General features: G+C 37.4%; 1 protein-coding gene and 1 non-coding gene across 5 annotated transcripts in view; both read left to right on the forward strand.

Moving 5' to 3' along the window:
• The window catches only part of KIF20B (kinesin family member 20B), a 106,314-nt gene that overhangs the window by 77,244 nt on the left and 14,061 nt on the right, over nucleotides 1-15,009 (forward strand). For 3 of the 4 annotated variants that reach the window (XM_053585358.1, XM_053585360.1, XM_053585362.1), the window contains 3 exons: nucleotides 6,626-6,781; nucleotides 10,699-10,875; nucleotides 13,046-13,156. In XM_053585358.1, the coding sequence (XP_053441333.1) occupies nucleotides 6,626-6,781; nucleotides 10,699-10,875; nucleotides 13,046-13,156 (444 nt within the window). The remainder of the gene's footprint in view (nucleotides 1-6,625; nucleotides 6,782-10,698; nucleotides 10,876-13,045; nucleotides 13,157-15,009) is intronic. The other variant, XM_053585359.1, reaches the window with a different exon arrangement.
• On the forward strand, nucleotides 13,728-13,830 carry LOC128582737 (U6 spliceosomal RNA). Its single transcript, XR_008379183.1, has one exon. It is a non-coding gene; the product is annotated as a U6 spliceosomal RNA (small nuclear RNA).

Raw genomic sequence — 15,009 nt, forward strand, 5'->3', positions numbered from 1 at the left:
CTGTCTGCTTACTTTACTTACTATGTTCTTGGCTGTGCAGAAGCATTTTAGTTTGATCAGGTCCCAGTAGTGTATTTTTGATACTGCTTCAATTGCCTGGGGAGTCGTCCTCATAAAATATTCACCCAGGCCGATTCCTTCAAGAGTTTTCCCTACACTTTCTTCAAGTATTTTTATAGTTTCATGTCTTAAGTTTAAATCGTTTATCCAGTGAGAGTCTATCTTAGTTAATGATGAAAGGTGTGGGTCCTGTTTCAGTCTTCTACAGGTTGCCAGCCAGTTCATCCAGCACCATTTGTTAAATAGGGAATCTTTTCTCCACTGAATGTTTTTAATTGGCTTGTCAAAGATCAAATAACAGTAAGTGGCTGGATTCATCTCTTGGTTCTCTATTCTGTTCCAGACATCTACTTCTCTGTTTTTGTGCCAATACCATGCTGTTTTGATCACTATCGATTTATAATACAGTCTCAGGTCTGGTAGCGATTCCTCCTGCTGTGTTTTTATTGCTGAGTAATATTTCGGCTATTTGAGGTTTTTTCTGATTCCATATAAAACGAAGTATTATTTTTTCAAGATCTTTAAAATATGACAATGGAGCTTTAATAGGAATTGCATTAAAATTATATATATATTGCTTTGGGTAGTGTAGACATTTTAACAATGTTGATTCTTCCTAGCCATGAGCATGTTATGTTTTTCCATGTTAACATCTTCAGCTATTTCTTTTCTTAAAGTTTCGTAGTTCTCTTTGTAGAGATCTTTCACGTCCTTTGTTAAGTATACTCCCAAATATTTCATCTTCTTTGGCACTACTGTGAAAGGAATAGAGTCCTTGACTGTTTTTTTAGCTTGCTTATTGTTGGTATATATAAAGGCTACAGATTTATGGGTGTTGATTTTGTAGCCTGAGACATTGCTGTATTCTTGATCACTTCTAAGAGTTTTGTAGTAGAATCCCTAGTGTTTTCCAGGTATACCATCATATCATCTGCGAAGAGTGAAAGTTTGATCTCTTCTGACCCTATGTGAATACCCTTGATCTCCTTTTCTTCCCTAATTGCAATGGTTAAAACTTCCATTACAATGTTAAAGAGCAATGGAGACAATGGGCAACCTTGCCTGGTTCCTGATCTAAGTGGAAATGATTTCAGTTTAACTCCATTCAGTACGATATTGGCTGTGGGTTTGCTGTAGATGGCCTCTATTAGTTTAAGAAATGTCCCTTCTATACCAATTTTCTTAAGTGTTCTGATCATGAAGGATGCTGGATATTATCAAAAGCTTTTTTTGCATCAATTGAGAGAATCATATGGTCCTTATTTTTTAGTTTATGTGCTAAATTACATTTATAGATCTACGTATATTGAACCAGCCTTGAGACCCTGGGATAAATCCCACTTGGTCGTGGTGTATAATTTTTTTGATGTGTTGTTAGATTCTGTTTGTTAGGATCTTATTGTGTATTTTAGCATGACTATTCATTAGTGATATTGGTCTATAATTTTCTTTTCTTGTTGGGTCTTTCCCTGGTTTGGGGATCAAGGTGATGTTTGCTTTGTAGAATGTGTTGGGTAATATTCCTTCTTTTTCTATATTTTGGAAGATATTTTGTAATATAGGTACTAGTTCTTCTTTAAAGGTTTGGTAGAATTCTGGCTAAGTCTTGGTAGGTGGCGTACTTCCAGGTATTGGTCGATTTCTTTCAGATTTTCATATTTCTGCAAGTAGAGTTTCTTGTAGTATTCATTGAGGATTTTTTGAATTTCCCAGGGGTCTGTTGTTATTTCATTGTTACCATTTCTGATTGATGAAATTAGAGATTTTGCTCTTTTTTTTCATGGTTAGGTTGGCCAAAGGTTTATCTGTCTTATTGATCTTTCAAAAAATCAACTTTTGGATTTATTGATCTGTTATATAATTCTTTTGTTTTCAATTTCATTTAATTGTGCTCTGATTTTGGTTATTTCTTTTGTTCTGCTGGGTTTGGGGTTGGAGTGTTCTTCCTTCTCCAGTTGCTTGAGACGTCCCATTAAGTTATTGACTTCCTCTCTTTCCATTTTCTTGAGGAAGGCTTGCAGTGCTATAAATTTCCCTCTTGGCTGCCTTCGCAGTATCCCCAAGTTTCTGGCAATTCGTGTCTTGATTGTTGTTTTGTTTCAAAAATTTGGTGATTTCCTTCTTAATCTTGTCTATAACCCATCTATCCTTCAGCATAAATTTGTTTACTTCCATGTTTTTGTATGGGTGTGGAGGTTCCTGTTATGGAGTTCATCTTTTATTCCATGATGGTCTGAGAAGATGCAAGGAATAATTTCTATTTTTTAAAATTTGCTGAGGTTAGATTTGTGGCCTAGGATGTGGTCAAATTTGGAGTATGTTCCGTGTGCTGATGAGAACAATGTGTATTCAGTTTTGTTGGGATGAAATGTTCTGTAGATGTCTATTAAGTTTAGATGTTGAATGGTTAAGTTTAAATCTAAGATTTCTTTGCTTAGCTTCTTTTTGGAGGATCTATGTAGCACTGCTAAAGGGGTGTTAAAATCTCCAACTGCTATGGAACTGGAGGAAATCAAGTTGCTCATGTCTGTTAGAGTTTCTTTTATAAATTGAGGTGCATTCTGGTTGGGTGCATACATATTAATAATTGAAATCTCATCATATTGAGTATTACCTTTAACAAATCTGAAGTGTCCATCCTTATCCTTTCTTATTTGGTTGGTTTAAAGCCTACTGCATCTGAGAATAGGATTGCAACGCCTGCTTTTTTCCACTTTCCATTTGCCTGGAGTATAGCTGACCAACCCTTCACATTGAGTCTAAATTTGTCTTTTAATGTAAGGTGCAGTTCTTATATGCAGCAGATATCTGGCTTGAGTTTTTGTATCCAATCAGCCAACCTGTGCCTCTTTAGAGGACAGTTTAAACCATTTACATTAATTGAGAATATTGATAAGCCTTTCAACAGTCCAGTGGACATTTTTAATCCTTTTGCGATTGTGTTAGTTGGAATTTCATCAAAATTTTCTGGGTGGGTTTACTTTTGTGGTGAAGGATTACGCTGGTCTTTATGGAGGATAGGTCTGAGAATATCCTGGAGAGCTGGTTTACTTATGGCAAATTTCTTCAACATGTGAATGTCCTTAAAGTATTTAATTTCTCCATCATAAATGAAACTCAGTTTAGCTGGGTATAGGATCCTGGGTTGAAAGTTATTTTGTTTTAGGAAGATTAAAAGTCGATGACTATCCTCTTCTAGCTTGAAAGGTTTCAGCAGAGAGGCAGTTATTCTAATATTCTTCCCCTTGTAGGTAATAGTTTTCTTTCATCTGGCTGCTTTCAGAATTTTCTCCTTCATATTAACTTTAGTGAAATTGATTTTGATGTGTCTGGGGGATGTCTTATTTGGGTTGAGTCGTGCTGGAGTTCTGAAACTGTCTGCTATCTGAATTTCAGAATCTCTTGGCATGTCTAGAAAGTTCTCCTTCATAATCTCATGGAGAAGAGACTCTGTGCCTTGTGAAGCCAGTTCGTTGCTTTCGGGGATTCCTATAAGACGAATATTGATTTTCTTCAAATTATCCCAGAGCTCTGTGAGAGAGTGATCTGTTTTTGCCCTCCATTTCTCTTCCTCTTTGAGAGTTTGGGAGTGTTCGAATTCTTTGTCTTCAATGTCAGAAATCCTTTCTTGTGTTTGCTCCATTCTGTTACTGAGGGATTCTACTGTGTTTCTCAGATCTTTGAGAGAGGTAACTTCTTGTCTCAATGTGTCAAAATCTTTGGTCATTTGGTCTTTGAATTTGTTGAATTCTTGAGATATCCTTTGGGTTACTGCTTGGAGTTCTAATTCAATCTTATTTGCTATCCAGATTCTGAATTCGATTTCTGACATCTCAGCTATTTGTGCATGGGATCTTGTGCTGTATCTGCCCCCATTGATCCTTGGGGGAATTGATCTACTCTGATAATTCATATTGCCAGAGTATTTCCGTTGATTTCGCCTCATGATTTTTTTTCACTGTTGCCTCGGTTGCCCTCAGAGTTGGGGAGGTGTCTCTCCAAGATTAGACCCCTGCAGGAACACTCTATTGTTGCTGGATCTTTGTAGGGAGTAACCCTGTGTAGCTCCTGTGGGGCTGCTCCAGCCAGGGAGTTCTGGTTGTGGGTGCAGCTCTAGAGTGTGACACACTAGGATCCAGTAACAGGGCAGGGGGTGGTGCACACGGTTCTGGGGGTACTTGGCGCCCAGTGACTCGATGATAGAGAGTCCAAGGCTCTAGCAGTCTCTGAGCAGGAGAAGGGCTCCGTGCGGAGGCAGGGAGGGCTCTGCAGTACACATGGCTACCATAGTCCCAGGCCAGATGAACGGGCCGGTGTGGAGGCAGGGAGGGTACAGGAGGGAGACAGCGGGGTTGCGTGGGTCCTGTGGTTCCTGGTCATGAGTTGTGGAGGCCCAGCAGCACGGGTGGGTGCCGATCTCTGTTGCGGTGCAGTTCTTATGGAGGTGTGTCAGAGGTTCTTATTCAGACGTTGTTCTGAGGCTCCTTCCTGCGCAGCCAGCCAGTGCTTTTGCCATTTTTCTCCATTGAGAACCAAACCAAGAACTAAAAAGCAGTCTGGACGCAAGCCTGCCCCTCAGTTTTCGCAACTCTGTTGCATGGGTCGATGACTCTTCGCTCAACCAGGGCCCCGCTGGTCCCACACCCCACCACATCCACCCGGAACGCCAAATCGGCAAACGCGCCCTTAGGTCCCCTGAGAGGACTCCCGTGATTGGCTCCTCCCTGGAGTAGTCCCTCCTCCTTTTCTATGGTTTTTTAGACTAGAAATTTTGAATTCCTATTCTATGTAAAAAATTGGAAGAATTTGGTGCTTACATTATCCTGAAGTCTTCGAATGTTAGTCGTGGAAGATATCTTAGAGGTCATTTAGGGTTACCTCTTCATTCGTAAAATGTAGTTGTCTATGTTTTGATACTTAAAAAAAAATAAGTTAACTGATGACTCTATACAGAATCTGTAGAGTCAAAGCATTCTATAATAGACATACTCTTACTTGACAAAGTGAATGTTACTTTCTTTGCATTATTATTATTTCTCAGTATTTCGATGAAGCAATTGTCTGATTCCTTTTCTGAATGTATTTATGTTCCTTCGTTCTTTTCAAGGTTTTTGTTTCTAATCCTTATCTTAAGCATTGTTATTGTTACTAAATTTTAAGTCTTTTTAATTTCGTGAAGGCAAAAGAAAAGGAAACCTAATTAACATGTATATGTAAAAATAAAAATTAAAAAATCCATTAGCATAAATACTTCATTAATTACAAAAAACAATATTTCAACCTTATTGATAATGCTCACATTAATAAATCTTGGTGTGTTGTGCACTGTTCTATTATGATGCAATCACATTATCATAGGTTACAAGCTTTGTAATCCTGAAATGGACTGCCATAATTTATCCAGTACAGTGGGTTTAGAAATTTTTAAAGTGGTATTACTGTTTTTGTTTCAAATGAACTTTTACTTGGATTTTGAACATACAAAATTAGATGCCTCTGAACTCAAAGGCTCTGTGGACCCAGTTTGAAAATTACCCATCAAGTGTATATTCCCTGTCTAACTGTCCTGAATGTTCCTTTAATAAATGTCCCGTTGTACAAGTTATTCATTATTTGGCACCTTGTGTAGCCAGTAATATTTTACTTTTGGAACCATTCAATTCAAAATGACCACTTCAAACCTAATCTTTCTTTGTATTTTCCTAGCATTTAAGAATACTTGAGATACTTTAACTCTTTATAAAGCTCATTGATAAAAGTACTTAATAGGGTATCGTAGCAAAATAAAGTTTATATAAAAAATACGGTTTAGGAAGGTAAACCATTAATGTTTCTTTTTACAGTCTGAAATAAATTCTGATACTATCTTTTTTTTGAGACAGAGTCTCAAGCTGTCACCCTAGGTAGAGTGCTGTGGTGTCATAGCTTACAGCAATCCCCAAATCTTGAGCTTCAGCGATTCTCTTCAGCCTCCCAAGCAGCTGGGACTATAGGTGCCCACCAAAACGCCCAGCTTTTTTGTTGTTGTTGTAATTGTCGTTGTTTGGCAGGCCCAGGCTGGGTTTGAAACTGCCAGCTCCAGTATACACCTCGCCCTTGCTGCCTGAGCTACAGGTGCTGACCCAGATATTGTCATTTTTTATTTATTTTATATTTTATTTTATTTTTCAGAGACAGAATCTTATTTTGTTGCCCTCGGTAGAGTACTATGGCGTCATAGCTCATAGCATCCCCAAACTCTTGGGCTCAAGCAGTTCTCTTGCCTCAGCCTCCCAAGTAGCCAGTAGTACAGGCACTTGCCACAATGCCAGCTATTTTTAGATAGTGAGGGTCTTGGCTCTTGCTCAGTCTGGTCTGGTAGTCCACCCGCCTGGGCCTCCCGGAGTGCTAGGATTACAGGCGTGACATCATGCCCGGCCCTTGTCATTTTTTAAAGAAAAACATACTTAAAGTTTTTAAAAGGTAAAAAGCGATGGATTATATGAAAAAGTTGTAAAATTAATAACAGATTTATTGACTACTTTTTAGGAATGTGATAATTAACTTGTACCATACATACATATAGGAGTCTGAACAAAAATATAAAGCTGAAAGAAAGAAATGGTTAGAAGAAAAAATGATGCTTATCACTCAAGCAAAAGAAGCAGAAAATCTGCGAAACAGAGACATGAAAAAATATGCTGAAGACAGGGAGCGTTGTATAAAGCAACAGAAGGAAGTGGTAACAATTATATCTTTAATATATTTCTTTTTCTTTTCTTGATTTGTTAAATTGATTTCTGAGATTCCTAGCAGTCTCCACATAGTTGCCTGTTTTGTTTTTTGAAGGTAGGTTGTCTATTTGTAAGATAACTTTTCTGCCTCAATTTGTCTTGATAATTATTTCTATTCTTGTTTTAACTTCTTTCAGTCTATTTAGCATGTTTGAAAAATGCCTAATTGCCCCTTGCTATCTAGATACTGAACTTAAAAATCTCTTCCTTTTGACTGCTGCAGAGTTTTCCCTGCTTTTATTTTTAAATTTTTTTGTATTTTGAACTGTAGATTTTAACATGATGTATGCATTTTACCTCATAAGCCAAATGTATCAGTCTTTTTGTTAAAGTCAACTAAGTTTCTAGAAGACTATATCTATATGGTAGAAATGGTGTTCAGTTTTACATTGACCTGCTACAACTCTTGTAGTGATTCTGCCTTAGCCTGTTTTTTCCCTCTCCTATTTATTTATGAATGAATGAACAAACTGGGATCTTGCTCTTTTGCCCAGTCTAGAATGCAGTGGTGTCATAATTCATTGCAACCTCAAACTCATGGGCTCAAGCAATTCTTCTGCCTCAGCCTCCTGAGAAGCTGTTACTACAGGTGTGAGGCACCACACAAAGCTAATGTTTTTACTTTTTGTAGAGCCTGTGGCCCATGCTGGCCTCAAACTCCTGGTTTCAAGTAATCCTCTTGTCTTGGCCTCCCAAGTGCTGGGATTACAGGTGTGAGATACCATACCCAGACCTTTTCTCCTATTTAATTGATACTTAGTCTGTTTGACATGCAGTGTTGCCCATCAGAAAAAAGTCCTCTTTCTTCCTAGGAAAACTATTGAACAACAAATAAACATTGTTTTTAAATGAAAAAACAGTTCTCTATGATAATAGTACGTTGGCTATATCACATTATCATCTGATGGCACTGTGACTTTTTTCAAAGACAAAGTCTTTAAGACAAAGCCTTTAAGTCAAAGCTGTCACCCTGGATAGAGTGCCATGGTGTCAGAGCTCGCAGCAACCTCCAAATCTTGGGCTGAAGCAATTCTCTTGCCTCAGCTTCCCAAGTATAGCTGAGACTACAGGCACCTGCCACAATGCCTGGCTATTTTTTGGTTGCAGTTGTCATTGTTGTTTGGCAGGCCCGTGCTGGATTTGAACCGATAGCTCCAGTGTATGTGGCTGGCGCCCTAGCCGCTGAGCTACAGGTGCCAAACCTGCACTGGTGTTTTTTAAAGATAGATTTTGAAAACTGCTGAATTTTCCTATAAATATTGGAAAGTTGATTTTCAGTAAGTTAAGGATTGTTTTCTCATTGCCCCATCCCACCCCCCGCTTTAAAGCAGCTTTTAACATTGAATATTGGACAAAGTTGGACAATTAACATGCTTTTGTGGGTTAAACTTTCTAGTTTACTTGCTAAACTCCAGGCCATGCATGTATTCTACTCCAAACATCATTCTCTCTTCCTTTAACATAGTAATTTTTTTCCCCATCAGATAAAGTAGATGTTCTGTCTTGCAGAAAAACAATGATCATTTACCTACAAATATATAAAGATGCTGAGGAGCATCTACTGCCTTTGTAGATGTTTTTGTTCGGATACTTGACTGAAGTGGAAGTCAGCACAGAGCAGTGTATTGGCAATGTCCCTGGGCAGGAGGACATAGCTAGAGAAGAACAGCAGGGCAGGAGTGCTTAAGTCCATCAGTGATGTATCAGTGGGCAGGTGGCATTTAATTGTGCACTATATGTAGTCTTGGAAAAGTGGAAGCCACATTTCAGGGAAAGCCCTTGGGTGAAGTATCTGTCCTTTCTGATGGGCAGGTTCTACTACTGAGTATTCTGCCTTTATGTCACTTGGTGTAAATTTCCTTTGCTCCCATTAAAAACAAATTTACCTTTTTATTTTATTTACAGAAATGTTACAAAACTAGTACAGAGAACTCTTGTATGTCTGTCACCAAACTTCTGATGTTAGCATTTTATACAATAGCAGTACAATGATCAGAACCAATTAAATATTATTATGAGACTGTTAGCTAAATTTTGGACTTTATGAGAATTTCATCAGCTTTCCCACTGTCTTTTTTGGAGCCCAGGATCTATCCTGGATACTATGTTACATTTAGTTGTCATGTTTCCCTAGAATCTTGGCTTTTGGGGGGGGGGGGGAATCCTACCAATTCCTGTAAGACTGATCCTTATCATTACCACAGTCCCCGAGATAGTAATAGGTTTTATTTTATGTGCTAATTCCATGTGACTGGAGGAACGTCCCAGGAAGTGTTAGGTTAAGCAGAGTTCAGATTATCTATCTGTCTTAACAGAAAAGGTTGCTGCTAGCTTTCTGTTCCTGTACCACAGCCCATCAAATTTTCCTGACCAATAGTAAGATGCAAGAGGCAGAAGTGAAGGATGTCACTGTCACCTTGATTCTAAACCAGGAAGGGGGCCACTTTCTTTTCCTAGTTAGTGACCTCTGTGGCAGTAGTGCTAGAAAGAAAATCCATTTTGAGTTTTTAATACTAGGGAAAGCTAACTTGCTCTTTTCTCCTATATGTTTCTTTATAATCATACCTAATTTGTATATGTGTTTGCTGTATTTAAGAAACACACTTTTGGGGTGGCACCTGTGGCTCAAAGGAGTAGGGTGCCGGCCCCATGTACCAGAGGTGGTGGGTTCGAACCCATCCCCGGCCAAAAACTGTAAAAAAAAAAAGAAACACACTTTTGATTTTGGAAGCTTTTTAAAATTGTAACATATAACAAAAAAGTAAACAAAACATAGTTTGGTGAGTTATTTATTGTAAAACCATCGCCTGCTTAACTAATAAGCATCTCAAGAAATAGAGCTTTGCCAACACTCCCAGAAGCCCTCTCTTCTGCTTCTTTCCCAGTGGTGTTATTCTGTCAATGTTCTACTATAGTTTTGTCCATTTTTCAATTTTATATAAATGAAACTACATGAATACATTGTTTGTGCATCACTTCTGTACACATGCACAAGCACCTGGATTTTGATTGAAATTACCTTTATTCTTCGTATCTATTTGGCAGAGAACTGACCATCTTAACAATATTAGGTCTTTTCATCCTTGAATACAAATTGTCTCTCTATTTATGTGTTCTTTAATCTCTGTCAGCTAGTTTTTCATGTTTAGATTTTGCAAATATTTTCTTTTTTTTTTTTTTTTGTAGAGACAGAGTCTCACTTTATGGCCCTCGGTAGAGTGCCGTGGCCTCACACAGCTCACAGCAACCTCCAACTCCTGGGCTTAAGCGATTCTCTTGCCTCAGCCTCCCGAGTAGCTGGGACTACAGGCGCCTGCCACAACGCCCGGCTATTTTTTGGTTGCAGTTTGGCCGGGGCCGTGTTTGAACCCGCCACCCTTGGTACATGGGGCCAGCGCCCTACCGACTGAGCCGCAGGCGCCGCCCTGCACATATTTTCTTTAATTTTCCACTAAGTATTTCATGATTATTGACTCCACTGTAACTTATTTTTCCTATTGTTTTTTGCTGTTAGGATTATCATTTGTTCCACTGTAATTTTAACCTCTCATTTCCCTCCAGTATTGGGAGAAATACTGGTATGAGTTTAAAAGCAACAGCTGTAATTGTTTATTGAAAGAGTTACCAATGAGCTGAGTTTGGTAATGAGGTGGGATAGGGACAAATACAGCTTGTGGACATTTAATGTATATTTAACATATAAAATGGTACTATGTGTTTTGTTTTATAAGCAAATATTTATACTTAATGTTATTTGTGATATGTTTTGTTCATAATTGTATTCATGGTGTTAGTTATGATAAAATTTAAAAATTTTTAGATTCATAATGTTTGAAAGTTGATATTTTCTTTATTTCCTGGTTAGGAAATACTTACAAAACAGCTGGCAAAGAAAGATAGTGACCTTCAAAAGTGGCGAGAAGAACGGGATCAGCTGGTTGAGGCTTTGGAAATACAAATGAAAGCACTGATCTCCAGGAACACACAGAAAGATAAAGAAATTGAACAGTTAAAAAAGATCACATCAGAGGCTTCTGAAACAGTCAGTAGAATCTTGTCCTTTCTATGCAATTTTAATTGAATATAGAGATTTTCCAAAATTTCTTAATTGAAGGATAAAAAAGTAAGTCTCAGTAGACCAGGAGGAATCAGAGTTTGAAAAATTTGGATATCTCTCATGAGTTTTGAACTTTCAGAGTTTATTATTGTGATTGACTTGTCAATGACTCAGATGTAAAACTTTCTTCAATATTTTGGTTATATCTCCCAGGTAGATTAACTAGAAAATCAACAGTTTATGATTTAGTCCCTAATCTACCTTTAAAATGTAGAAATGTGATTCAGCATGAACTCTTAGTTAATATTTGAATACTTGGACCCACCCTTAAGTTTATTATATAAAGATACAAACTATTTTGAAAATAAGCCCCATGGCAGGGCCACATTATAAGTCATTTATTTAGCAGTCAGTAAATACTTTTTTTTTTTTTTTTTTGAGACAGAGTCTCAAGCTGTCGCCCTGGGTAGAGGGTCATGGCATTACAGCTCACAGCAATCTCAAACTCTTGGGCTTAAGCGATTCTCTTGCCTCAGCCTCCCAAGTAGTTGGGACTACAGGCACCCACCACAACACCCAGCTATTTTTTGGTTGTAGTTGTCATTGTTGTTTGGCAGGCCCAGGCCGGATTTGAACTCGCCAGCTCCAGTGTATGTGGCTGGCACCCTACCCGCTTGATCTACAGGTGCTGAGCCCATAAATACTATTTTTATAATAATTTAGGATTGGTAATCCTGAATGAAGACAGGATTGCCTTTCACACATTGCTACTTCCTAGTAGATTGTTCAGGTACATCTGAAACTAGTCGTTCTGGGATAAATTATCTACACTTAAAAATTTGCTGCTCTAGAGCTTTTAGACAATAGGAAGAGTGTATGTGTGTGTGTGTGTGAGAGAGAGAGAGACATCAAAAGACTAAGACTGCTTTAAGAAAAGGTAGTATCATGTTTAAAAACGGACTAGAAATTCAGAGAAAGTATATATCAACTGCTATCACCGCAGTTTTGGGAACTTTAGGGGAAATTACTTAACATTTCTAAATTTAAAAAATTTTTTTGAACTGTTATAAAATTTAACAAGAGCAGTAGAAAACAAGTGGCACATTTCTTATTCCAGTAGAAGTCAGTACATAATAGTTGCTTCATCTTTTATGAACTCAATAGAATCTTTCTTATTTGGAAATATTCAGTAGGTGACATAAGAGATGTATTTGACCTTTGATTTTGGTGGCTATGATAAGGAGAAAGTCTACTACACTGGAATTTGTCGTGCTTAAAATGTAATCTGATATTTCTTTTTTTGAAACAGAGTCTCACTCTGTTACCCTGGGTAGAGTGGCATCATAGCTCACAGCAACCTTAAACTCTTGGGCTCAGCGCTACTATTGCCTCAGCCTCCCATGTAGCTGGGAATACAGGCACCTACCATAGTGCCTAGCTAGTTTTTCTATTTTTTTGGTAGAGACAGGATCTTGCTGTTGCTCAGACTGGTCTAAAACTTGTGAGCTCAGGCAATCCATCTGCCTCCGCCTACCCAGGTGCTAGGATTGCAGGTGGGAGTCACTATGGCTGGCCCCTGATATTTTTGTATAAATCACTTAAGCAGGATTTAGGAATAGAATCTTATCTTATGACTGAGGAAAGGAGTTGAAGAGGGTGCTGTAAGAAAAGATTTAGTTTTCAGTTTAGACTTTTCTACTCTAATGTTATAGTTGTATTCCCCAGAAGCCTCTAGTTTTTTCAAAATTAGGTTTAGGTTCAAATTCCAACTCAATACAGACCATGGCCATGTTGTTTAATATGTAGATCTCTATTTTTTAATCTGGAAAATGGGAATAATAATTGCTGCCAAATCTAATGAGTTGAAATATAAGTAAAATGAGATTATATATAAAATACTTAGAAAGTAGAAAGCAGTCTTTCAAATTTCTCCTTAGATCAGACTCAGAAGAGTCTGGACAATTGCCCTGCCTTTCCTAAGTCTCTGAGGATAAAAGAGAGGTGGGAAGTCTACTTACATGGTCATTGAAGAGGTCTTAATCATCTCTACTGTTTAGTCCACACAAATCTTGATTTAATAATTCTTTATGTGAAGCGTTTTAATATATTTTTTAAGGTTATAATGACTCGTTGCTTTGATATTTCCTTACTTTAGGAAAAACAAACCATAGATGTCAAGCACAGTCACATTAGTTCAACACATCTTGGCAAACTTGAAACTGAACCCCAGTCAACAAGTTTTGAATTTTCTAGGAGTGAAGTAGAGGTGGGTATTTGGTAACAGTCTACTTTTTACCCTCTTTACTTACCATGAATTAGTAAATAACATTTGAGAGTGTGATGTAATCCATAGTAGTAGGTACCTTGCTGCACAAAAGGTTATATGTGTGTGAAGGAAAACTAGAGGCTTTTGAGAAGGGATGAATTTTTTTTTTTTTTTTTTTTTAAGACAGAGTCTCACCCTGTCACCCTCAATAGAGTGCTGTGGCATCATAGCTTACAGCAACCTCAAACTCTTTGGCTCAAGCCATTCTCTTGCCTCAGCCTCCCAAGTACTTGGGACTACAGGCTCCTGCCACAATGCCTGGCTATTTTTAGAGATGGGATCTCGCCTTTTCTAGTCTGGTTTCCAGGGTGGTCTCAAACTCCTGAGCTCAGTTATTCCACCCACCTCGGCCTCCCAAAGTGCTGGGATTATAGCTGTCCGCCACCGCACCCGGCCAAAGATGAAATTCTATTGGGTGATTAGATCCCCAGATGATGTTAACCTCTTCATAAAACAATAATACGTTTATTAATATAAACATGCTTGAGGGTCAGAAATAGGAAATTGATGCTTGCTTGGGCAGCACATACACTAAAATTGGAACAGAATAGAGAAGATTAGCATGGCCCCTGTGCTAGGATGACACACAAATTCGTGAAGCATTTCATATTTTTAAAACATAGAAAAAAAAAAAGAAATAGGAAACCTCATGACATAAATAAAGTATGGATGATTATTTGTTCTCTTAGTAGGTTCCTTTAATAAGCATTATGTTAAATAGTATTTTTAAAAAATTGTATCCATTTAATAATTTTGTCACCAACCTTTGATTAATAATTCATGATGGGTTTCCTTAATTTATCTTTAACTTAAGATTCTTTAAGTAGCTTTGGATAATATAGAGATTCTTAAATTAAATATGAAATAGATAAAAATTATCTGTCACTTAAAAATTTTGAAGATAAAATTACTAATTAAATTTTATTTTTTAAACACATTTATTGGGAGAATTTGTTTTGGGAACGTTTCTAAGCTTTGAGGATACAACCGTAAGATATGATTACCATCCTCAAGGAGTAAGGAATCTAGTAAATAGGTCAATAAATGACGGACTTGTTTGACTTTACCTAATGGGTATAATGTTAGAAATATGAAGTAAGTGCTATAAGGAACATTGAAGAAGATGTAAAGACTACCTGAGAGGTTGTGGATTAGAGATATACTGGATCTTAAAGGTAAATAGTAGTTCACTAAGCAAAGATTGGAAATGGAAGAGCTTTTCTTCTCTTTTTAAGTGTTAGGGTTTTGCTATGTTACCTTGGCTAGACTCGAATTCTTGGACTCAAGCAATACACTTGCCTCAGTTTTCCTAGTATCAGTAATTATAGACGTACGCCATCATATCCAACCAACAAGGGCATTTTAATCTGGGAAAATACATAAACCACTCCTTTTCTATTAACCTGTCTTTCCTTAATAGTTCTTGGTAGAGTTTGAATTAATTAACTTTGACCTTAGGGACTAATACACATCATAAAGTTTGTGGAAAAGTTGAAGTTCATCTACAAACAAGGTTTATTAACATTCCAGACCAATTTTTCTGCCACCTGCATACTCTCCAGCTCTTGTTTATTTTGGTGGGAAGACTGATGGATTACTTGTAATTATCCTATAGTTTTAAAAGATAAAAACGTAAATGTGAACTCACCTGATAATTTTATTATCTATTTTAGGTAATATAAAATAATTAAAGTGTTTTTGTTGATTTTGTTTATAATTTTTTGAGTGTGATACTTCTTGATGCAATCTCCAGGATGAAGTCCAGGTTTCATCTTGCATGTCTCCTAGTGGAA

The sequence above is a fragment of the Nycticebus coucang genome, chromosome 3 (assembly GCF_027406575.1).
Source record: "Nycticebus coucang isolate mNycCou1 chromosome 3, mNycCou1.pri, whole genome shotgun sequence".
Classification (NCBI taxonomy): Eukaryota; Metazoa; Chordata; class Mammalia; order Primates; family Lorisidae; genus Nycticebus; species Nycticebus coucang.